At 40.6% G+C, this 25190-nt stretch overlaps 2 protein-coding genes across 3 annotated transcripts; one reads left to right on the top strand and one right to left on the bottom strand.

Moving 5' to 3' along the window:
- The first annotated feature begins 14078 nt into the window (after window positions 1-14078).
- On the top strand, window positions 14079-16396 carry RPS14 (ribosomal protein S14, S11). The gene is made up of 2 exons (XM_012939640.3): window positions 14079-14435; window positions 14471-16396. The coding sequence occupies exons 1-2, from the start codon at window positions 14122-14124 to the stop codon at window positions 14613-14615; spliced, it is 459 nt and encodes a 152-aa protein (XP_012795094.3). The 5' UTR covers window positions 14079-14121; the 3' UTR covers window positions 14616-16396.
- Window positions 16397-17859: 1463 nt separating this feature from the next.
- Window positions 17860-24794, bottom strand: SEC61ALPHA (DSec61alpha). Of its 2 annotated transcripts, XM_051215419.1 has the most exons (8): window positions 24469-24794; window positions 24082-24426; window positions 23942-24051; window positions 23753-23906; window positions 23560-23720; window positions 23388-23528; window positions 22962-23352; window positions 17860-19371 (listed from the first exon to the last, which is right to left on the bottom strand). In XM_051215419.1, the coding sequence occupies exons 1-8, from the start codon at window positions 24473-24475 to the stop codon at window positions 19253-19255; spliced, it is 1428 nt and encodes a 475-aa protein (XP_051065920.1). In that variant the 5' UTR covers window positions 24476-24794; the 3' UTR covers window positions 17860-19252. The 2 variants fall into 2 exon arrangements, with proteins under 2 accessions (XP_051065920.1, XP_051065921.1); XM_051215420.1 differs by having other exon boundaries at window positions 18935-19371; window positions 23753-24426.
- Window positions 24795-25190: the final 396 nt, after the last annotated feature.

Here is a 25190-nt window from a genome sequence, read left to right on the forward strand (position 1 = left end):
ATATTTACCGATTAAAAAGGCCCACAGAAAGTTCCCAAGGTCTTTAAAACATGATATGTGATGTCCAACCTTATCAAATGAATCTATTTATACATGCACGATTGCAAGAAAACTGATGAAATCTACTAGGATTCTGGGACTTATTTTTGTCAACGAGACATGAATCATTTAAGTGCAAATAAAGAATATATGTAAAAACACCATAGCTAGATGACGTACCCTTTACCAAAGACAGTTTTGATATGATAGCCGTACTTCCACGAAACGACTTTTTCGTATATTGTATATGGTATTGTTTCTCCTTGAGTTAATTAACTCTTTTGATCGTAAATTATGCATCAAAACTACAGTTTACACTTTAATTGGATCTACTCCAGTTAAAGTGATATTGTATTGAGTGTTTCGATTTTGCTTTTGTGTATTTATTGCATTGAAGCATACTTGGCCGACTTTTACTTGATTTATTTAGTTAAGGTTTGAGAATCCTTTTACATATCCTGTTTTTGTCACCGTTGTAGTTCATTTTCAAAATGGCTAGCTCTGCTCATAAATGTGGACAGCCATATTGTTTATTCCCCGTGGAGGAAGAGATGCAATGTGATGAGCGTAATAAGTGGTTCCATAAGATGTGCACTCGATTAAGCCCCACTGCATATAAAAGGTGCTCAAAGCTTTGTAGTTTTTATTGCTCGAGCAAAACATTGCTTATCCAGGAGGCAATGAGCCTCCTGATGTTGGCTTATAAGGAGGTTGATGATGGCCGTACTGGTAACATTGGTACTGATGGCGAAGATTGCGTTAGTGTCGTAAGTGTTGTCACGGCGCAAGCCAGACATCTACCTGTGCAGCCCGCAGTTAAACGTCCTCCCCCGAAACGATCAGTGAGTGACACCTCATTAGACGTTGGTGGCCATATTGCTACAGCTGCGACTAGTGATCCAGATAAGACAATTACTGTCCCGAGTTGTTCTAATGTAGATGTTTCGACTGATGGAAAATGGATGACGCGAAAACGCAGAAGAGTAGGAAAGACAGCTAAAACTAATGACTGTTTACTTGATAAGTCCTTGGTGGACTCTCAAGCCAATTCGCCAAAGTCCCAAAGTAAAGCTTCGTCTAACATTGTTGTGAGTCACTCCCTTGACTCCCAGGACTCTGTTACAATAAAAACTAATCGTAAGATACCAGTAGTTAGTATACGGGATCTAACGTCACGGTCGAAAGCTTTGAACACAATTTCAAAGGAAGCTAAACCCCTTCCTAGTTTAATTATTTGGAATCTAGAGGAGTCGAAAGACAACGACTCTGGTAGAAGACATGCACATGACCTGCAGTTAGTGGGGTCTGTGGTAAGAAATGTACTACCAGAAGAGGTTTCAGGGGTACATATCACGAAAGTAATACGACTCGGTAAATGGGCTGGAGGCGAGACCCAGCCAAGAAGAATCCTGAAGCTGGTTCTCGGGAGTTTTGAAGAAAGAGACATATTATTGAAAAACGCACCAAGAACTCGTGACTCAAATATCCGTATTCGACCAGATTGGCCGCTTGAGGATCGAATCAAGTGGAAGAATGCTCTTACAGGATTGAGAACTCGCAAGTTAAATGGCGAAAATAACCTTACCATTAAGGGTTTTCGGATAGTCAGGTCTTGGAAGCCAATGCTTGCGAGGCCTGTATGGGTAGAACGATTGATTGCCAAAACACCTTAATTGTGTGCTACACGAACGCTCGTAGTCTTAGAAATAAAACGTCCGAGCTAAGTCTGATGGTGTAAGAATTATGTCCCGATATAATTGTTGTTACAGAAACTTGGTTCACCGTAGATATAGACTGTTCTCCGTTCATTGCAGGCTATATCTGTATCAGAAGTGATAGAGTTTCAAGTCGCAAAGGGAAAGGTATAATATTATACGTTAGGGATCACTTTCGTATACAATCAACCATATCGGAGGCTCATATCTGTGGCACATGTGAGGTAGCATGTTGTAAGATTAAATCTAGAAATGGGTTAGTGACTATGGGGGGAATATACCGGAGTCCGTTTTGTCTTGCTGACGACTTTATCCTAAGATACATCTGTTCTTGGAGTATGGCAGAATGTTGTCTCATTATTGGGGACTTCAACGCACCGCATATCAACTGGATAGAGCTTACAGCTCCAGGTAGTGGTTTCGATGGCGACCTTTTATCTACCGTTATTCGGTGTGCACTTGTACAATGTATCACAAAACCGACATATATTGATTTGCAACATGATCCGTCACTGCTAGACCTCGCCCTCACCCACCACTGTGAGGATGTCTTTGATATTCAGCACCTTCCCCCACTAGTGAACAGTGATCACGTTGTAATTCACCTTAAGTTTAGGACACATGGTATACAATTCGTATCTGCTCCACCCTGTCCCAATATCTGACGAGTCAATGTTCCGGCAATCAGAAACTGTGCTATCTCGACTGATTGGTCGGTTGACGCGGATGGATTGATCGAAGATGAATGGAATAAGTTTAAGGCTACATTCGAGTACGCAACATCGCCGTTTATCCCATGGTTATCACGTAAGCTGTCACATTGCTCTCCATGGATTAATGAGGAAACCCGGAAGCTGTTAAAGAGTAGAAAACATTTCTGGGACTTATTCTTGTTGACTCTACGTTTATTGTAACAAATACTTGTCCCACTCACACCGAGATACCAACTATTGAATCCGTACAGGTGACTGAGGAAACTGTCCTTCCGTTGATAAGTAACCTCAAACCTGGTAAGACACCGGGCCCTGACGGATTACATCCACGGTTGCTGTCATCTCTTGCGGACATTATTTCAAAACCTCTCAAGACACTCTTCAACATGTCCCTCTCACTCTCTCAACTCCCTAGAGATTGGAAGGACGCTATAGTCAGTCCTGTATTTAAGGACGATCAGAGACAGATAGTATCTAACTACCGGCCTGTCAGTCTAACTAGCATAGTCGTTAAGTTACTTGAAAAGATAATTCGGGCTAGGTTGCTAAGCCACATAGATTTACACAATCTGTTAGCTCCTGAGCAACACGGATTTCGTAACAAGCGTTCATGCTTGACTAACTTGCTTATTGCGAGGGAGGATTGGACAGCAGCCCTAGATCACGGTCTGTCTGTCGACGTGATATTCATAGATTTTAGCAAAGCGTTTGACAAGGTTTCACACGTAGGTCTTATGCAGAAGCTCACGACCTTCGGAATAATAGGTACTGTACATGTGTGGAGAGGAAATTTTTATGTGACCGCAGACAGAGAGTGAGGGTTAACGGAACGCTACCAGATTGGAAGCCGGTCAAAAGTGGTGTACCCCAAGGCACCATCTTAGACCCTCTGCTCTTCCTTTTCTACGCTAATGAGTTACCGCTGTTACTTAAGTCGTCGACATTATTGTTGACGGATGATGTAAAAATCTGGAGAACAATAAAAAGTGCGGCTGATCATCTGGATCTTCAAGCTGACTTAGACGATTTAGTTAGATGAGCTCGAGAGTGGGGCTTAGAAATCAATGCTAGGAAGAGTGTGCTAATCCACATCGGTCACGGTAATAGTTACCGTTATACTATTGAGGGTAAACCTCTTCCATGTGCTCAAGAACATAAAGACTTAGGAGTAGTAATAGGTCATGATTTAAAAACAACTACGCATTGCAAAGCAGCCGCTGTCAAAGGTTTTCGTGCGTTATGGTCACTTCACTGAGCGTTCAAATCTTTTCACGAGGAAACGTTTCGAATTTTATATCCCATATGTGTAAGACCACATTTAGAGTACTGTATCCAAGCAGCTAGCCCGTGTCTGGTAAAGGATACTTACTCCCTTGAGCGTGTCCAGCGTGTGGGAACGTTAGTGAAGGGCCTTTCTAAACTCCCTTACGATGAGCACTTGAAACGCCTATAACTTTTCATCTTGTCGTACCATAGGACCCGAGGTGACCTTATATTGGCATTTCGTATCTTTAATTATGATTTGGGTGTTAATATGTCTTATCTTTTTGCTCCCTCCAGCACTAATAATCTCCGAGGTCATGGCGAGAAGATTCATAAACCACGATCTAATAAACTTAAAGTGGGGTCCCGTTTTTCTCACCGAGTAGTCAATGATTGGAGCGCCTTACCCGAACAAGTGGTATCAGCCCCATCAGTGAATATTTTCAAGGAAAAGCTGGACCTTCACCGTAAAGCAATGTATCAGGATTAATACAGGTTCACCAATCTACTGTCCTCATTACTGGAGACTGAAGGACAGTGCGTGGGATGATATTCCTCCATTAGCGTTACATAAAAATTCAGATTTACTAGCAAAACCAGATCTAGCAAGAGCTGAGACCACATCGAACTCCTTCAGTGAAGTCTACCATACGAGTGTTGTTAAAATTACTTGTCGTAATCACACTCCTGAATCACCAGCTATCGGACCCATACATGTGACTGGGAAAACTGTTCTTCAGTCGATCATTAACCTCAAACCTGGTAAGGTACAGGGCCATGATGGGTTGCAACTTCGAATGCTGTCTTCCCTTGCGGACATTACCTCAGGACCGCTCGTGATTCTCCTCAGCATGTATCTTCCTCAGATTCAACCCCCTAAGGATTGAAATGATGCTAAAGTCAGTCCCATATTTAAAGATGATCAGGGACAGATAGTGTCTAACTACCTACCTGTCAGTTTGACCAGTATAATAGTTAATTTACTTGAAAAGACAGTTCGAGTTAAGTATCTAGATCTCTTAGAATCATACAATCAATCAACTCTCGGACAACACAGGTTTCGAAATAAGCATTCATGCCTAACCAATTCACCTCGCCGAGCATTCAAGCGCTTTGACGAGATGTTTCGAATTTTATACACCACTTGTGTAGGGCTACACTCATAGTACTGAGTTCAAGCAGTTAGCTCATGTCTAACAAAATATACTAACTCACTTGAACATGCCAAGCGTTTGAGAATAAAATTGGTGAAGGGTCTTTCCAAACGCCCTGACAACTAGCACCTAAATCTCCTTTACTTTTTCCCTTTATCGTATTATAGAACGCGAGGTGACTTTATATTAGCATTCCATACCCTTAATTACGATCTGGAAGGAGCTGGAGAGGATTTCCCAAGGCAACAAATGCTGGTAGGCTTCCTATATTCATTCAGGGGGATCTCAGGCGTATATAAGTGAGTAGGCAACCCTTGAAATGTAGTCATAATGTCTAGAATGTGTGTGAGATGTATTTCCACGGTATATACTCTCCTAAAGTGACTAGAGAATACCTGAGCTTTACCACAATCGTCTTACATAGGTTACGTAACAATACTTTCTCATCATAATACTGGGATATTGCCTCTCCTCTTAATCCTTTGTTTATGTACAAATGTAGGCGTTCGGGATACTCTATAGACTCCTTAACAAGGTTTTTCACATGCGACCTTTTAAACATGTTTAGGCATGAATATTTCTGGACTCCCGATGTTGAAATCTTGTATTGGTATTGGTCCCTAACTACATGATCTTTGAAGCGAGCATATAATTACTGAGAATATTTACACTCAACATGTACCACTTACAGAGGGTCAAAAATGGTGAACGAGGGAAAAATTGGTCGGTACAGCATGGCTCAGATATGCATGCGTAGTCACTCTACGTAGCCTCTTGCTTGCTGTATCAGATGTATCACTCTATTCCCAATCCGAATATGTTCTTCAGAAGTACTAAACATATTGGTGATTGTCACGATGCGACGAGTCATTGTGGACCGTGGTGTGACTTGCACGTAAGACCTTATGGATTAGGTTGTCACATCATGACAAGTCTACAATTTTGGGATTAGGTCTATTAATATAGTAGTAAAGATAAATGTACTACTATAGAATTATCCCACAAACCAACAAACTCAATGTTTAACCGGAAAGCAGAGCTTAGCAACCCTTTGCGAGTCTCACTAATATTATTTACATCCGTGTGTGAGAATTGTTATTCCCTATAATTTTATGACCGAGTTACCTTATAAAATATCAAGCTAACTGAGTAATCTACTACATTGAAGACTGTATCTCTTGTAACAATTTGATCCTGCAAGTGAACTGGCGTGCTTCATGTAACAGACCTATTTGAGGAAAAAATTATTAATATTATTTTACCACAGTGCCGTTTGAGGTTAAGGCTGTTTTATTTTGCGTATATGATGTAATCTATATCATTGTGCATATTTGTCGTCCAGGCTTAATAGCAGTAATAATATTATATCTCTGTTAGGAACCCCCAGATGCCCTGTTGCAGCCGAGAGTGGGGAATCAGCTCTCCTCTAAGTGCTCTCACATGGCCGCGTGCATACAGACACTGCCAGAGAAGTTCTACTAACTGCCTTCTCGCATCAGGGGTGTTGTTTACGAAGTTAAGGGGGCGGAAGGCGAATGTTCGGCGCCTCAACTGGGTTGGTGGATACGGAGGATCCATTTGAGGGAGTTGGAAAGCCCTGATTCCAAACTAATGGTGTATATGGGCTCCAAGATCTTGAGGGAACAACTGGCGGACCAACATGGTGTTAGTAACCGGCTGCCACGGACTGTATCTCCTATCAGTGCTCCACTACCTTGCGGATTAGACCTCTAGATCAGCCAAACGGGAGGTGGCCCCCCTTCAGGAAAACCACCTGTCTCGGTCAAGGCTTCTGGGTAGCATTCCAGCCCTCATACAAATCGAATGATTTGTGTGGCGCATATGTAGTTGGCGCCTCCCTGTACTAGTGTTTATGCGTTTAAATAATAATAATAGTAGTACAGCCATGATCCATAATTTCCAACATTAGTTTGCGTATTAGATGCTTCCCAAGCAAGGTTGTTAGATAGGTGAAACCAATAAAAATGAAAGACCATACATTCGTTCAGATGTCCTAGGGGGGGTAATAATTAAGTTTGTGCACTCTCAGACACACTTTCAGTGATCTAACGTTGCCCACTTGTTGTGTACTGATATGAATCGTCGCTGATATTTATTTTCATAGCCACACTCCTGTTAGAGCAAGCTTCTAATAACCAACCACACAACTACTCAACCAGTGAATTTAGGTCATCCTGTAATATTCCATTCTATAAATCCCCCTGGAGCCCCTCTGGGGCCACTGCCGGTCCCAAGCCCAGATAAAAGAGGAGGGTTGAGTGTAGCGTTAGTGACTCCATCCCGTAGAAAACTAACCCGCTAAAAAACATCGACCAGAAAAAATTATTTAAACCGCTTACACTCAGGTCTTTGTTTAGATGAGTTATGACTCCTCATGGTGAAATCCGAGTTCCTTCGGAAGCCACAATGCTGATGCCCCTTCTGACAGCCAGAGCAACCATCAATTTAGGTACGTGGGATGCTTGTACAATGTGGGAGACCGGGAGAGTCTTCCCAATCTCTGCAGAAAGGAGAAGATACAACCTAGAGGTGCTTGGGATTAGTGAAACACATTGGACGAAAGTTGGACAACAACGAATAGCTTCAGGAGAGCTTCTGCTATACTCCGGCCATGATGAAGAAAATGCTCCACATACACAAGGAGTTGCATTGATGCTGTCCAAACAAGCACAAAATGCACTTATAGGATGGGAATCTCATGGACCAAGGATCATCAAAGCCTCGTTCAAAACAAAGAAAGAGGGCATTTCAATGAACATCATCCAATGCTATGCACCTACCAACGACTACAATGAAGAAGCTAAAGATCAATTCTACAATAGGCTGCAGTCAATCGTCGAGAAGTGCCCAATAAAGGACCTGACCATTCTGATGGGAGATTTCAATGCCAAGGTTGGAACGGACAACACTGGATATGAAGACATCATGGGACGACACGGACTGGGAGAAAGAAACGAAAATGGTGAGAGATTTGCAAACCTATGTGCCTTCAACAAACTGGTCATAAGCGGAACTATATTCCCACATAAACGCATTCACAAAATCACATGGACTTCACCGGATCACACAACACAAAACCAACTCGACCATATCTGCGTCAACAAAATGTTCATGAGGACGATGGAAGACGTGAGAACCAAGAGAGGAGCTGATATTTCGTGCCTTAAGGTAACCCTCGTGCTATTGATAGAAGAAACCAGAGAAGTAGTGAATATGTCTTTATTTCGATCTTCGCGCAGTCACAGTCGAGCGTGGGATTATCTGTTCAGACAAACAAAGGCTCTCAACATTCAAGATAATAGGGAATATAACGCTTATAAAAAATAAGGAAGTGAATGAATACTTGAACAATACTGTTTCGGCATAAGCTTGGTTGTTTGGGGTCAACTCTTAACCAACCAACCTGAGCTGTTACATTAGCTTCCCCCTAGAATCGACTTCCGTAGGAACGTCGGTTCGATTAACCTATCTATCGAAAACACCTTAGTTCTATTTCTCATCCCAAGGGAAAATTATCAACTCGCTCACTATTTGACTTACAATCAGTGACGACTAACGCTGTCAACGATAGTCCATGGATGTCTCCTCATTTACTAGCTTGTCATCTTATTTTGTAGCATGTGATCTATTCACGATTTTTCCATGCTCAGACCGGCTATCAGGTGTTTACTCACCTGCCTCTTTAGTCGCCCTCAAGTAAAAAGTAAAGAAGAATCTACTTCAAAGGTAATGGTGAAAACCAATCACACCTGAAGAACTGCTCCACTGCCTGCATAAAAATAATAAGATACAAAATGGAAATACAAAAATATAATTTATAATTGTTCGGTTCCACGTAAGTGATTGGTCTCCAGAAAGGATTGGTATTCTGGAAGAAGCAATATTTCGTCAATTCATCCAAGTAACGAATTTGTCTGCACCTTAGAAATGTGTAAATGTGGTCTAATGTTTGTTGGCCATATGTTGCTCAGATATGAGAGAAAGATAACAGGAGGACGGATTGATATGTCAAAGTGCCATATTGGAATAGTACAAGTTCTTTGTTTTTATTAATAATAATGCTATAGAAAAAAAAACTACAAGTGTGGTAGATTTCCATTTTACGTTATAATTAAACCAACGAGAAAAAAAGGTATATATATATATAAGTTATTGACATAACATGTTTTTTTATAACGCTAGTGTTAAGTTCCAGGATTTTGTATGGACCACTAATAATAATTGGTTTAACGTTAGCATAGCTGTGATATTCATATTAGTTCAATGTTGTGATTACTTAACAGGTATGTGGAGGAAAACTGGTTAAGTCATTATGTAAGTTTCCTAAACATGAAAAAAAAATGATGAGAACTTTAATAAGTATTTGACCATGGTTTAATCCAAAATGTTTTGTCTAGAAAACCACTTAATAATAGTAGTATTAAGCGTATCAAGCTACTGAACACATCTTCGACCGAAAACTTTTAGAATTAGTTCATATGGTATATATGTATAGCCAGTCTACGTGAAAAATGTATATAGATATATAAATTAGCTACGTGGTTAGATTTTATCCTGCAGCTGAAACTGTCAACATCCTTGATTGGCTAATCGGATGTGCCCAGCGAACCGTTTTAGTCATTTGTAAAGATTTATCGTTTTTGCATTTCGATTCCGTAATGGATTTGTCAGTTAAACGATCTAACGACACGTATGGTGGTTCATGATCTAGATAAGCCGGCTTTAGCCTATCAATACTTACTGTGTCGATGTTTCCGTGTTTTTCTATCACGAAATATTTAGATTTTCTTGAGACGACTTTGAAAGGACCTTCAAATGGAGGGCTAAGTGGTGCTTTTATTTTGTCACATCTTATCCAGACGTGCGTGCAATTGCTTAGGTCTTTAGGTACATATACGGCACGCGATTGTTCACGAGTATTAATCGGCTTAATTTTAGACACCATCGATAGGTGATGGGAATTGTTTTAAATTAAGACTTGAATTGTTTGTTTTAAGTAGGTTTTGCAATTCTAGGTCCTGCTCTTGTTCGTGTCTTAACGTCTCGAAGATTGCAAGAAGTTCTCGCCCGAAGGTAGAATAAGGGTACCGAAGAGAATTCATTGTTTGATAGTATCCACTTCTTTTTTGATAGGTTTAATCCCTTCTGGGCTTATTGTGTGACCTTTAGAAGGCTGTGGGTTTGGTTTAGTTAAGTTTGGAAATTCCGCGAGTATATCTTACCTGGGGAGGGGTTACTCGTTTCCTGTGTGATTTATTGTGCCTGATCCAGTTGGAGGACCTCTTTCCATTATTCTGTCGGCTATACGCGCTAAGTGAGATAATGAGGTTTCAGGATCTTGTGCATCCAAACAGTGTTGGACGTAGCATGGGAGAGCTTGTATCCATCCTTGTTTTAGGACTGCTTCACCCACTGTGTTATCACCCACTAAGACTTGGAGGTGACGTAAAAACTGTGACGGCGACCGATCACCTAGTGTTTCACCTTGAAAAAGTCTTTGGATTCTTTGACTATCTGATAATGATAAACGGTTCATTATCTCTCGTCTTAAGATGGTGTATGGTTGTGGTGATGGTGGACTTAAAATCAAGTCACGGACTTCTTTGGCGACTGAAGGAGGAAGGATAGAACACAAGTCTCTATAGCGAATCCCTTCAGATTTGATATTGTGTCTCGTAAAATAATGCTCTAGTTGAGCAAACCACAACTCAGGATCACTACGATCAAATTCTGGAAGTCGGGATTTCGTAGTCATAACAGTGTCTATCTCCACTGGTGACAAATCCTCCAGATTATGGGTTTCTATTGAGTCTGACATGAGGTATGTGACAAATATAGCAATAAAGTTAGCACAAAAAGTGGTTACTATGACACGAATAACTTAAGATAATACGGAATAAACTAGTTATATACTCAAATCAGTTTACGGATAATCAGGTCTACTTTTACGATTGAGTAAAAAAATGTTAATAACAGAAATGAGGTTAAATTTGTGTTCAAAAGGGCTCACCAATTTCGTGCCTTAAGGTAACCCTCGTGCTATTGATAGAAGAAACCAGAGAAGTAGTGAATATGTCTTTATTTCGATCTTCGCGCAGTCACAGTCGAGCGTGGGATTATCTGTTCAGACAAACAAAGGCTCTCAACATTCAAGATAATAGGGAATATAACGCTTATAAAAAATAAGGAAGTGAATGAATACTTGAACAATACTGTTTCGGCATAAGCTTGGTTGTTTGGGGTCAACTCTTAACCAACCAACCTGAGCTGTTACAGATATAGCATCAGATCATCACTTGCTGATCACCAAGATGAAACTGAAACTCAAGAAGCACTGGACAACGGGGCGGACAATATCACAAAAGTTCAATACGGCCTTTCTTCAGGATACTAACAAACTCAACAAATTCAAGATAGACCTCAGCAACAAGTTCCAGGCCTTTCATGATCTACTCAACGGAGAAGGAACTACTATGGAGAGCAACTGGAAGGGGATCAAAGAGGCAATCACTTCAACATGTCATGAGGTCCTGGGTCACAAGAAGCACCATCACTGTTGATACACTGGATAAGATTCAAGAAAGAAGGAACAAGAAGGCAGCAATCAATACCAGCCGAACAAGAGCAGAAAAAGCCAAGGCACAAGCTGAATACACGGAAATAAACAAACAAGTGAAGAGGAGCATCAGAACCGACAAACGTAAATATGTGGAAGATTTAGCAACGACGGCGGAAAAGGCTGCAAGAGAAGGAAACATGAGACAATTGTATGACACGACAAAGAAACTCTCTGGAAATCACCGCAAACCAGAACGACCAGTGAAAAGCAAGGAAGGCGAGGTAATCACCAACATTGAAGAGCAAATAAACAGGTGGTTAGAACACTTCAAAGAACTCTTGAATCGACCAGCCCCACTGAACCCACCCAACATCAAAGCAGCACCCACGGACCTCCTAATTAATGTTGGCCCACCAACAATTGAAGAAATCAGCATGGCCATCAGAAAAATCAAGAGTGGAAAAGCAGCAGGACCGGACAACATCCCAGCAGAGGCACTAAAAGCAGACGTAGCGACAAATGCGAGGATACTCCACATTCTCTTCAATAAGATTTGGGACGGGGAACAAGTACCAAAAGACTGGAAAGAAGGACTTCTGATCAAAATACCGAAGAAAGGCGATCTCAGCAACTGTGATAACTACAGGGGCATCACTCTTCTCTCAATACCGGGAAAAGTCTTAAACAGGGTATTGTTAAACAGGATGAAGGACTGCGTAGACGCCCATCTTCTTGACCAACAGGCAGGATTCCGTAAGGATAGATCATGTACAGACAAAATCGCAACTCTTCGGATCATTGTGGAACAATCAATTGAATGGAATTCATCACTCTACATCAACTTCATTGACTAAGAAAAGGCATTTGATAGCGTGGACAGAACAACACTATGGAAACTTCTTCGACACTACGACGTGCCTCAGAAGATAGTCAATATCATACAGAATTCATATGATGGATTACACTGCAAAATCGTGCATGGAGAACAATTGACAAAGTCGTTCGACGTAAAGACCGGTGTCAGGCAAGGTTGCTTACTCTCAACCTTTCTCTTTCTCCTGGTGATCGACTGGATCATGAAGACGTCAACATCTGAGGGGAAGCATGGGATACAATGGACATCTAGGATGCAGTTGGACGATCTAGACTTCGCAGATGATCTGGCCCTTCTGTCCCAAACGCAACAACAAATGAAGGAGAAAACGACCAGTGTAGCAGCAGCCTCAGCAGCAGTAGGTCTCAACATACACAAAGGGAAAAGCAAGATTCTCCGATACAACACAGCATGCAACAATCCAATCACAATTGACGGAAAAGATTTGGAAGATGTAAAAACCTTTACATATTTGGGCAGCATCATTGATGAACAGGGTGGATCTGACGCAGATATGAAGGCGCGGATCGGCAAAGTAAGAGCAGCATATTTACGACTGGGGAACATCTGGAACTCAAAGCAACCGTCAACCAACACCAAGGTCAGGATTTTCAATACAAATGTCAAGACATTTCTACTGTATGGGACGGAAACCCGGAGAATTACGAAAGCCATCATCCAGAAAATACAGATGTTTATTAACAGTTGTCTACATAAAATACTTCGGATCCGTTGGCCGGACACTATTAGCAACAACGTACTGTGGGAAAGAACAAACCAGATTCCAGTGGAGGAAGAAATCAGGAAGAAGCGCTGGAAGTGGACAGAACATACATTGAGGAAAGCACCCAATCGCGTCACAAGACAAGCCCTCACATGGAATCCTCAAGGCTGAAGGAGGAGAGGAAGACCAAAGAACTTTACGACGGGAAACGGAGACAGACATGAGAAGAATGAACAATAATTGGATAGAACTGGAAGGTCTAGGACAGAGTGGGTTGGAGAATGCTGGTCGGTGGCCTATGCTCCATTGGGAGTAACAGGTATAAGTAAGTAATATCCTATCCGACATACTGTGTTTGAGTCTCTGAATCTTTATTTCATCTGCAAATTGTAGAACAGATGACTTTGCCGCAGTTGATAAGTCGTCTGCATTAAGTAAAAAAGCAGAAAGACAGAGGATCTCACATTGAGGAACTTCACTTTTTACAGATTCCCACGTTGATAGAGCCTTGTTTACCCGTTACCTGTGTCTCCTATTATTGAGAAAGTCACCTATTCAGTTTATCACCTTGCAATGGATTCGAGGCTTATGTAAAGACTTTTATCCAGATCTTTGTAAACTTCATCTGCCGGGACATTACTACTGTTCTCTGAGGTTCGATTTTCTCTTCCAATGAGCAGATTCGTCAAGCATGGTGAGTTCTTCTCAAAATCATTTTGTTCCCTGGGTAGAAGATTATTCCGTTCCATATATTTCAAAATAGCCATACGAATGACCGTTTCTTTTAGCTTGATAACTACACTGGTTAGGCTAACAAGTTACTGCAGCAAAGACGTATCAAACATAGTTGCTAGAGGTTCGGCAATTACACGAGTATAATTCCAGATCTCAGCAGTCTAGTCACAGTCCCATGCACTCACCCGTTGAAAAGAAGGCTTCGAAAAACAAAGAGATTACTAAAAATGAGGAGTAATAATTCATAAATCTTTTGGACAGTGAATATTTTGTTGGACCTTCTCGTGATCGACGCTACTCGAGCACTATTCGTTTGTAAGCGTGATGGCGGCAAAGCGTAAAGGAGCTAGGAAGGTAGTCGAAGAGCAAGTTTCTTTGGGTCCTCAAGTTGCAGAAGGCGAATTTGTATTCGGAGTTTGCCACATCTATGCATCATTCAACGATACATTTGTTCACGTAACGGATGCGACAGGTGCTGAAACCATCGTCCGTGTCACGGGTGGCATGAAAGTTAAAGCCGATCGCGATGAATCTAGTCCATATGCTGCTATGCTTGCAGCTCAAGATGTCGCAGAGAAATGCAAAACTTTGGGTATAAATGCCCTACATATCCGTATCCGAGCAACTGGTGGAACAAAGTAGGCTTCAGTTCGTTGTTTTTTAATGACCTTAGGGTCCGCACCCCAAGTCCTGCTGCACAATCTGCTCTACGAGCCCTCGCACGCTCGGGAATGCGTATTGGCCGCATAGAAGATGTCACACCCATTCCAACAGATAGCACGCGACGCAAAGGAGGCCGTCGAGGTCGCCGTTTGTAATAACTCACATATTGAATACATTATGGTTTGATTTGATTATCTAACGTTTTTTGGAACTTCACTACCTCAATAATACTAAGTGCTTCGCCTGAAATTGGATGAAACAGGCGTTGTAGTTTGAAGATACCGATATATTTCTTGATGTGTTCGTAGTTTGATGACGTTCACAGTAGTTGATTAAGTGAACAAGATTTTAGTGACTTAAGGTATCAGTCAAACAATTACTTTAGTAGCTATTACCGTTCGATACATCCTAGACAATCACCTACTTAAGTTATACCATTTCCAACAACTTGACGTCCTATGAGTCCTGACTACATCGCGAAACCAGGCGGTCACAAGAACACCTTAAATCACAACACTAGTCAGTCATTTATTTGTCATTTTCTTGGTGAACATTAAGGTTTTGTAACCGTACCAGGTGAACTGAATAATCATTTTCATTGGTAATCAAGAATAGGTCAACAGAAATATCGCCCATCAGTTTACTATTTGATGCAGTCAAGTATCATGCCCATGATGTAGTTTTGCCTTTACGATGTAATTCTAGGTTTGGATTTACTACACCGAGTACGCCTCTCATACCAGCTGATTAGCTTACGCTACATTCATATCACTAGAAATCAGATTAATGAATGAAGATAACCGTTAGTCTTTGTGGTGCTCTTCTGAGACATGTCCCCATTCAATGTGTAGAATGTGAATATGGTCCCTTAGCATCAAGTGATAAGACAACGGTGGGTGAGCATTTTACTTCCTTATGAATACGTAACCAGTTTTGTCACCAACTTATTTCGGAATATATGTTCAAGACTATCAGCTGGTTGAGGCATAACATAGGCGGGGTATAAAACCCCAATAACATCTTTATGAAGATGCTCAAAATCCCTTTAGGCTAACCAGAGTCAGCTTACAGTTATTGCTAGGTTTTTCTGTGCGGTACATCACTTCAGTTAGGGTCCCGTTTCCCCTCAACCGAGAGCAAAGCTTTTGGTCCAAGTGTGTTAAGAGCCTTTATCCGTAATTCGGCTCCATAAACCGTGCATGGGACAGAAAAGTTAGAGGTTATCCCCAAATGAGACCGACTTTTAAGTGCTTCGACAGTCGCTTGATGGAATGTAAATAATGCTCTGCGAACACGACACCGATACTTTCAAGACGTTATTTTTGACAAAAGGTGTAGTGCCTTAGCTCTGACATTCAGATTAATTTAGGTATCGTTGAAGTGTTTGACTTATGTTTTGACATACATATGGCCATAGATTTCTTAGAAGAGGTTCAAAGACGGAAATTCCCTCTATCGTAAGCCTCACTGTGCAAGTTTAAGAGGTGGTCATGTTACCCATTTACTCAGAACAGATCCGTGTGGTTAATTTTAAGGTATATTCCAAGTGACGGTTCAGGGCTCGAACTTGTGATCTAGTAATTAAAGAAGCAGAAAAGTTTATCAGTGATGATAGTGTATTTTGAAGTAGGTTTCCTGAGAAAGCGGCGGTTGTCTGACTAACTGTTGCCTCCGGAAGACTATGATTGACCAAAGTATGGGGAAGAGTAACTTTAACTAAGGTTTTGCAATGCAGCTTCTTGACAAAAAGGAAGGACAGGACGAGCATTCTTCATGTATGTATTTCCACCGAATGATATTTCTGGTGTTTGAGTCATGAGGACTAAAAGTTACTATTAGTGGTTGGCTTCAAAAACTGGACAGGAAAACATCTCACTGAGTCGTAAACTATCTCTCTGATGTCTATGTCCAGATATCCTTTTTATCTTTATTGCACCAACACTTTAATTTATAATACTTTGCTTCTATGCGATACGCTTGCCTTTGACACGGTGAAAATCTATAGCTTAGAGAGACGTTTAAGCTATAGATTTTCACCGTGTCAAAGGCAAGCGTATCGCATAGAAGCAAAGTATTATAAATGGTATGGCAACCTGGACCGATGCACATATGTGCCTGGTCCTACGTTGTAGCTGACTGACTGAGAGAGACGTTTCTGGTGGATTTGCGCCTTGGTCGATCCTGTCGTGGTTCATTCACCGTCCCCATAGACATCGCAAAATTCATACAGATGTGAGCTATTTTAATGTGGAGAGTGAAAAAGCCTTATATCGCAGTTCCCAGAAAAATACCACTTTGTATATCATTTCCTTCCCTACTTGTAGAAGATACTTGCAGTTGATATGATCCGTAAGTTGCTTGAGTCCGTGACATTGCTTTGAACACTGATATTTTCCGATAAATTTTGCAGCCACGCAACTGCCGGTGATCTTCGACCTTGGCTCGGCAATAATGGCTGTTCACAGATAATATCTACTGTTGGGGCGTAATAGTTGTTTGGTACATATGACTCACAAGCCTGTGATCGAGTAAGCGATAAAGGGTTGTTTCAAAAAATTGTAACAGGTTCATACCTGCCCAGTATGCGGTTAGTTACTTGTAATATGTATTATCTCACTCTGAATACTTTTAAGAAATATCCTGACAAGATAACTATTTGGTTAGTAATATACGGTGCTCTGAGGGTATATTCCACAACTGACACAGGCCATCCTTTAATGAAATCTCACTATCTATGATACGTTTCAAAACGTTATCACATCCTCGAGACACCACAACTAATTATGATTCAGTAGGCCAGTGTTCATTAATCCAATACACCATTTTCCCTAGCTTATGGCTAACTGTCATCTGCTTTTGCAACCTCAAGTGGTGTCCGTCAAGGCTGTCCACTTTCCCCATTCTTGTTTAACTTCATCATAGATCTACTGATGGAAATAACATTCTCGTCTACTGATTTCTCGGGTATTGATCTCCTTACAGGAGGTCCACTTATCGACTTAGAATACGCGGATGACAGTCCTGTTTGGTGAAGACGCTGATAGAATGCAGAGTCTTTTGGTAGCACTGAGCAACAATGCCAGAATGTTTGGAATGCGCTTCTCTCCCTTTAAATGCAAGTTGTTGCTTCAGGACTGGTCTGCGTCAACAACTGAACTAAGGATAGGGAGTGAAGTAGTCGAACGCGTTGACAACTCCACTTACCTAGGAAGTCTGACCAACCCAAATGGGTTGGTGTCTGACGAAGTCTCAGCACGGATTCGAAAAGCTCGCTTGGCTTTTGCCAACTTACGTCATCTATGGCGAAGGCGAGATATCCGTCTATCAATAAAAAGACGAGTATACTGCGCGGCAGTCCGTTGTTTTAATTTACGGCAGCGAAACATGGCCATTAAGAGTAGAAGACACTCGTAAGCTACTAGTATTTGACCACAGATGCCTCAGAAATATTGCTGGGATCACCGGGTAAGTAATAGTGAGGTTAGACGCAGGGTATTAGGGAATGATGGTAAATCAGTTGATGAGGTTGTGAATCTTCATCGACTGAGACGGTTGGGCCACGTGTTACATATGCCCAAACACCGATTACCACGACGTGCAATGCTAACCGGTGTTCGGGATGGTTGGAAGAAAGTTAGGGGTGGCAAAACCAAAACGTGGCATCAGTGCTTGAAGTCACTAACTTCTAGTCTGAACCATGTTGGTAGATGCAGACTACTTGGTTGGGGTCCGCATGACTATCGTAATCAATGGTTGGAAACTCTTGTTGACATGGCTCAGAATCGATCGCAATGGCGTCGGTGCATACACTCTCTATCTTCCCTTAAACTAAGAGATTAAAATTGCTTCATATCTTTCTTTCTTCCTGTACTATATCCTTATTGCAATCTTTCCTTTATATATCATCACCTCTGAATTAACTACTTTTATGAATCCGGTGTCCATCTTGATGTGTTAATGAGGTGTGGCAACTTGGACCGATGCATATGTGCCTGGTCCTACGTTGTAGCTGACTGACCATTTTCCCTACTAAATGGAATTTCTCACGACCGATAGTAAACTAACAGTTTAATAAGGAAAATCCACTGTCTAAGACTGCCCGGTGATAGTCTATCATCACAACGACACAAATGTAGTGACAGAATTATAATTATACGGTAGGCTACTCGCAAAATCCTCAACTTATGTGAGAATATCAATAGTCGAATACACATATGGCGCGATCGGTACTTATTAGTCTGGATCGGTTGTGGTGTAATGAGTACATGAGTAACCGAGTCTATTCACGAAATCAATAACGTTATACACAGAAATTCAACGACATTTACATTTTTCAACTGCTACTTCGTGCAACACTACATAGTCAATAGGGCAGTTCGTATTATAATTAAAACCTAATCAACATTAATGACTAGTTCTACATTGACTGTAAAAAAACACCTTATTTTTATATTTTGAAAAAAAAAGAACTAAAGAAAGCATGAAACGTTTAATGATCACAAATTAAAAGTGCAAAGCAGTAGGTAATGATCAAAATGTACATGTTGGAGTGATATTAGGACATAAATACTGCACAGAAAAAACCAAACATTTATTATTATGTGAATGATGACCAATAACTACTGGTTTAAAGAAATGCTAAAATATACAATCAAAATATGTTGACTTTTTAAAGCCTTTTAGTATACAATCCGAATCTATGTCTTTAACCACTCAATCATTTTACATGTAGCAGACTGGAACACATAACGAAAACAGATTTGAATACATAAGAAAGACTTGTGATATTTCCTTATAACCACAAAGAGCTCATAGAACCACCCATCTCACTTTGCTCTCGAACAAATACTTCATAGTATTGGTAGATTGTTGTGACAGCCATGAGAATACCTGTTCCGCTTCCAATAGCACCTGAAACAAATAAGTTAAATTGTGAATAAACTATATCAATAAAACCACTGGAATTGTTGTTAAGTTTTTAGTACACACAATTTGCATGAGATATTTGTCATATCTAGTATAAAGAATTAATTAATTAACCAACTTGTCAGGTGCTTACTTGGGTAGGATCTACATCCGAAGTGTGAGGGTTAATTACATTGGTCTGTCCCCAAACTGAAGTGGAGTGGGGTTTGAACCTAGAGTTTAGTGACCGAAGGTCGACAACTTGAATCACTAAGGTATCATTCCGCTAGTGGGATTCCACGAACGCTCCGGTGGGAACAGATTGTATTAATGGGCTTTTTACTCAATATTTGGCCGGCTTATATAAAAAGTAGTAATAACAAGAGCTGTATTTTCACAGCTGATGACAATTACAAGCTTTTACATTATTCATTATCAAGATTTTAGGACTTAAGAGTAAAGGGTCATATGAAACTAACAATGAGCCTGCTCTTAGGAAAGTGCGTTGTTTGAAACAACTGTTTTGGGTAAAACGAACGAGTAGAATCCAGTAAAAATGTGTTGGAACAAACTGTCACAGTCCACACGAGAAAAAGGAATTAACAAGAAAGATATGTGAAGATAATAAACCTGACAGTGGTAGTAAACCAAGGAAACCTGTGTAATAATGGCGTGAAAAGTATGAACCTACTTCTTGTGCTTGATTAGTAGCATGAATCAGGTGATGACTGGGCTCACGAAACACCCCTACCAGCTTACTTGATGGATACCCATAACTTCGGAACAATTTACCACTATGCCTAATCTCAAAATGTCTGTAGTGGTCCTATAATAAATCAGTGTTACAAAGCACGTTTGGCTTTTGCAAACTTACGTCACCTATCCGTCTATCAATTAAGGAACGTGTATACTGTGCGGCAGTTCGTTCTGTTTTCCTTATGGCTGCGAAACATGGTCATTAAGAGTAGGAGATAGTCACAAGCTGGCATTTGACTACAGATGTTTTAGAAATATCGCTCGCATCTGGTGGGATCATCGGGTAAGTAATAATAAAGTTAGACGCAAGGTATTACCGAATGGTAAATCAGTTGATGAGATTGTAAATTTTCATCGACTAAGATGCTTGGGCCATGTTACGTATGCCCGAACACCGATTACCACGACGCGCAATGCTGACTAGTGTTGGGAATGGTTGGAAGAAAGTTGGGGGCGGCAAAACCAAAACGTGGCATCAGTCCACAAAGTCACTAATTTCTAGTCTGAGCCATGTTGGTAGATACAGACTACTTGGTTGGGGTCCGCGTGACCATCGTAATCAATGGTTGGAGTCTCTGGGTGATATGGCTCAAAGTCGACCACAATGGCGTAGCTGTATACACTCTTTGTCTTTCCTTGAAAACTGAAAATGCTTTATACCTTTCTTTATACGAACTAATTCTTTCTTCCTGTATTATATTCGTATACAGAATCTTTTTTTACATATTACCACACTTGAAGTAACAACTATGAATTTGGTGTTCATCTTGTACTAATGAGGTGTGGCAACTTGGACCGATTCATTTATGTGCATGGTCCTACGTTGTAGTTGACTGATAGTGTTTCAAAGACACCCAAGACCAGTTGCTAGGATCTTGTGTCTTTAAACCTCTAAGATAAATAAATGATCTGAAGTAATACCTTTATGGTTAAAACATTTATATCACCTATTGGGTAGCGGATTCGAATCCTGCTCTGCTTACTTTGGTCTGGACTCAATGCTGAGTATTCGAACTTATACTCGATTAATAAATTACAATAACGATAATGCTACCATTTTAGTAACTGGGTTATTCGGAGAATACTTTAAAACGTGATCATTAGTTCAAACCGCACTCTTACAATCAGCATTCAGACAGTTGATAAACATTTATTTTGAGAATATCTTACTGTATTAAGTATACAGTACTTGAAAAAACGATTAACATCAAGTCACATCTTAGTATGTGTATTTATAAATGACCGTCCCATTGTACATACACATTTTGATAAATTGTACAAACGAAAATAAGAATGAGCATCTACCGTTTATAAATGGACAATTTAAAGGATTATGACAGATTTCTAATAGACGATATCCGAGAGCTCTACTAGGTTACGCCAACGAGATGTACTATATGCAAATCTTTTCGAGTAATATCACATATGAATGAATATATAGAATTTACGTAAAACGTATGTATTAAACGGAAGATATAGTAACTTAGTGGGTGTTTGGTCTGAAATTCAAGTAAATAACACCCCTACAGGGAGGATTGCTATGCGGAGTAGAGATAGTGAAGAATCACGAGTGGACAAATAAATGAAAGTAATTCAGGACCTGACAAGAACTATATCGTTGCCACGCTTCATATTAGTACACAGAAACAGAACCAAAGAGACAAATAGTAAAAGGAGTGTACCGAAATTGTCTGAGAACAGAAGGTAGAAAAACCAACGCGGAAACATGGAGCAGAATGCATAGAATAACGATTTTTGAAGTTTATGCGAGAACAAATCCTTTCTTACTACTGTCACTGACTCGAAGCTATTTCACCGTAAACAGCCGACTTTCTTGTGAAATGAAGAGTCAGTCAGTCAGCTACAACGTAGGACCAGGCACATATATTCACCGGTCCAGGTTGCCATACCGCATCAGCACAACAAGATGAACACCGGATTCATAGCAGTGGTTATGTCAAAGGTGGTAATATATAAGAGAAAGATTGCACATAGAGATATAATACAAGAAGAAAGAATTGGTTCGTAGAAAGAAAGATATGAAGCGATTTTAATCTCTTAGTTTAAGGGAAGACAGGGAGTGTATACACCGACGCCATTGTGATCGATTATGAGCCACGTCACACACAGTCTCCAACCATTGATTACGATAGTCATGCGGACCCCAACCAAGTAGTCTGCATCTACCAACATGGTTCAGACTAGAAGTTAGTGACTTCAAGCACTGATGCCACGTTTTGGTTTTGCCACCCCTAACTTTCTTCCAACCATCCCGAACACCGGTTAGCATTGCACGTCGTGGTAATCGGTGTTTGGGCATATGTAACACGTGGCCCAACCGTCTCAGTCGATGAAGATTCACAACCTCATCAACTGATTTACCATCATTCCCTAATACCCTGCGTCTAACCTCACTATTACTTACCCGGTGATCCCAGCAATATTTCTGAGGCATCTGTGGTCAAATACTAGTAGCTTACGAGTGTCTTCTACTCTTAATGGCCATGTTTCGCTGCCGTAAATTAAAACAGAACGGACTGCCTTGGATGCTTTGACGCCCGCCTTCAGAGTAACTAGATTTATATATGGCTAAAAGGAAATGCCACTGAACTATATTTATTTATTATGGGAGTTTCATACGTCGTGCGAATGCAATTAAAGCTACTCGCTGTCTAAACCTATAAACCCATGGCCGCAAATTAAGTTTTACTCAGATGGTCATTGGTCCACTTAGTGATTCACATAAAGATGTAACGAAAGAATTCTTCAACTGACGGTCACTCTTGGTTATTGAAGTAATTATTAAAATGCAACTCAAGAAACTAAAATTACCATCTTACCTAGGAAGTCTGCCAATACTGAAAGAGCGCCGATACATAGACCACCAAGTGCGGCTGCTGTTGGAATGTAACGATTCAACTCATGCACCATTGAATTCTCCCGATGTCCTGGAACGACAGTTTGTTGTTCTTTGAGCTGTTTAACTACGTCTTTAGCACTGGAATTTGAGACATCGATCCATATTTTACTGAAAAACGCACAGCTTCCAAGCATGAAAGCAATATACAAAATGCCGTGTATGGGGTCCACTAGCATATCTCCTAAGGAATCTGGAGGTGTCATGTAGTAACACAATCCTCCGATAGGTACAGATCGAGAACCACCTTCACCATCCGACCAAACACCCAAAAGATTGATAATAAAGTTACCTCGAAACTTGCTAGCTAACATCTACAAAAATCTTTTGAAAATGCAATGCTACTTACTTGTGACATTACATAAAGATTAGAGACAAGTGCACTTTGAAGCATGATCGGGGCATTACTGGTGTAGAAAAGTTTGATTGGATATGAAGTTGATTGCCCACGATATCGGATTGACTTGACTGCAATATCTACTCTGAAGCTCTGAAGAATTCGAGACTTGTAGTTAACTTACTTGGAAGTAAATGACGACAGCAAAGACAAGAATAGTTGCAAGTATGTTCATTAGATTTGGCAGATTTTGACGATAAAACGCTTCCCTTAATGCACGAACTTTATCTGTACGAGTGGCCAGTAGATGGAAAAGCGATATTATAGCACCCTCGAACTCCGTACCTGGAAAAATAAACGTAAAACTTAACATCTACCTCGTCCAGTGTTAATCGTAGTAGGGCTTATTGCTCTCCACACAATAGTTTCACAAATATTAGTTGCAATAAACAAAGATATACCAGAGCCCAAACCATAACCTTTCTGGAGAAGTTCATCCAACATCAAAACCAAAAGACCTGCAAACGTTAGCTTAAACGAGAGTGATTAAAAAAACAACACCAAACCTGGAAGATTATCAACAGACAAATTCCTGCACCTAGTTCGCTTGGTGCACCATAGATTCCGGACATAACATACACAGAAGCTTGGCCAACAGTTATAACCATACCGAATACTGAAGGGTCAGAAATTATTGACATCTTACATTTCTGAGCTCCATTAAATAAAGCTCTGTCTTTCGGTGCATCACCAACAGAGAGCACTTGTATCCCAGCAAGAAGCTGCATAATTAGACCAGATGTTATGATTGGAGATATCCCAAGTTCCATAAGTGTCCCTTTGTTTGACGCAGAAATCACTCGAAGCCAGTAGAGAGGGTCGGCAGATTCAGACGACATTATGCCAAAAAGTGGTATTTGGCAACAAAACAGAAATATCATCAGAGTTATTCCCGTCCATAACACCCGTTCTCGAAACTGAATCTTCCGTTCGGGACGGGAGATCTCCGGTAGGATTGCACAAAACGGCTTGACGATATCCAAAAACTTAACTATGTGAAACAATTATAATAAAAAACATTCATAAAACAAACCAGTCATCGTCAACACCAAAATCACAATGCGTGGCGGCTAGTATGCATGAAATGGACTGAACAAACAATTTTCATCATCCAATGTCTTTGTCATTAACCGATACGAACCAGCTAATCTATTTGTGGCCATACCTAGAAACGGAAGTGTAGTCTTTATATTTTTGGCGATAACTGTAGCAATGAGTCCAGCTAATTGGTGGGATTAGCAGTGGACACAATATATTTGAAGGAGTTCGAGTATCCTAATACCAATATGAGATACTTGCATGGCCTGATAAGCATCTAGGCAGTCTTTGAAGTTTTTTTCGGCATAAATCATTAAGAAATCGCTAAGAAATGAGACAAGACTGGACGGTACTATCTGTCTCCATCTACAAGTGACTCTAAAGGGATTTTCGGGTCGGATGAATGAAAACCCCTGATGCCTGTTAGGGCTCTAATAAGCAACTACCTACATTATTCTGAAACTCGATCTTTCCCCATAAAGGAGAGTCAAGAAGAGAGGAGCCTTTACCAAATTAGATGAGCTTCAAAAACTCTTGATATTAACTTGTATATTATTCATGATATAGCACTGAATGAAAATTCCACATTGAACTGAAATTATTGGAATCCATCAATATATTCAGCTCCCACAAAAAAGCAAACACCCGCTGGACGTGGCCGTATAGTCCATTGGACTCAAAAGGAGAAACGTAGCCAAACTTATCTCCATGGCCTAA

Source organism: Schistosoma haematobium, chromosome 4 (genome assembly GCF_000699445.3).
Source record: "Schistosoma haematobium chromosome 4, whole genome shotgun sequence".
NCBI classification, from domain to species: domain Eukaryota; kingdom Metazoa; phylum Platyhelminthes; class Trematoda; order Strigeidida; family Schistosomatidae; genus Schistosoma; species Schistosoma haematobium.

What these genes read in the sequence shown, in the direction of transcription:
- RPS14 (XM_012939640.3), top strand. Translation starts at nt 14,122, where the DNA reads ATGGCGGCAAAGCGTAAAGGAGCTAGGAAGGTAGTCGAAGAGCAAGTT. An exon ending in CGAGCAACTGGTGGAACAAA is followed by an intron (nt 14,436 to 14,470) that starts GTAGGCTTCAGT and finishes TAATGACCTTAG; the next exon opens with GGTCCGCACCCCAAGTCCTG.
- SEC61ALPHA (XM_051215419.1), bottom strand. An exon ending in TACGATTAACACTGGACGAG is followed by an intron (nt 23,721 to 23,752) that starts GTAGATGTTAAG and finishes TTATTTTTCCAG; the next exon opens with GTACGGAGTTCGAGGGTGCT. An exon ending in CTGTCGTCATTTACTTCCAA is followed by an intron (nt 23,529 to 23,559) that starts GTAAGTTAACTA and finishes CGAATTCTTCAG; the next exon opens with AGCTTCAGAGTAGATATTGC.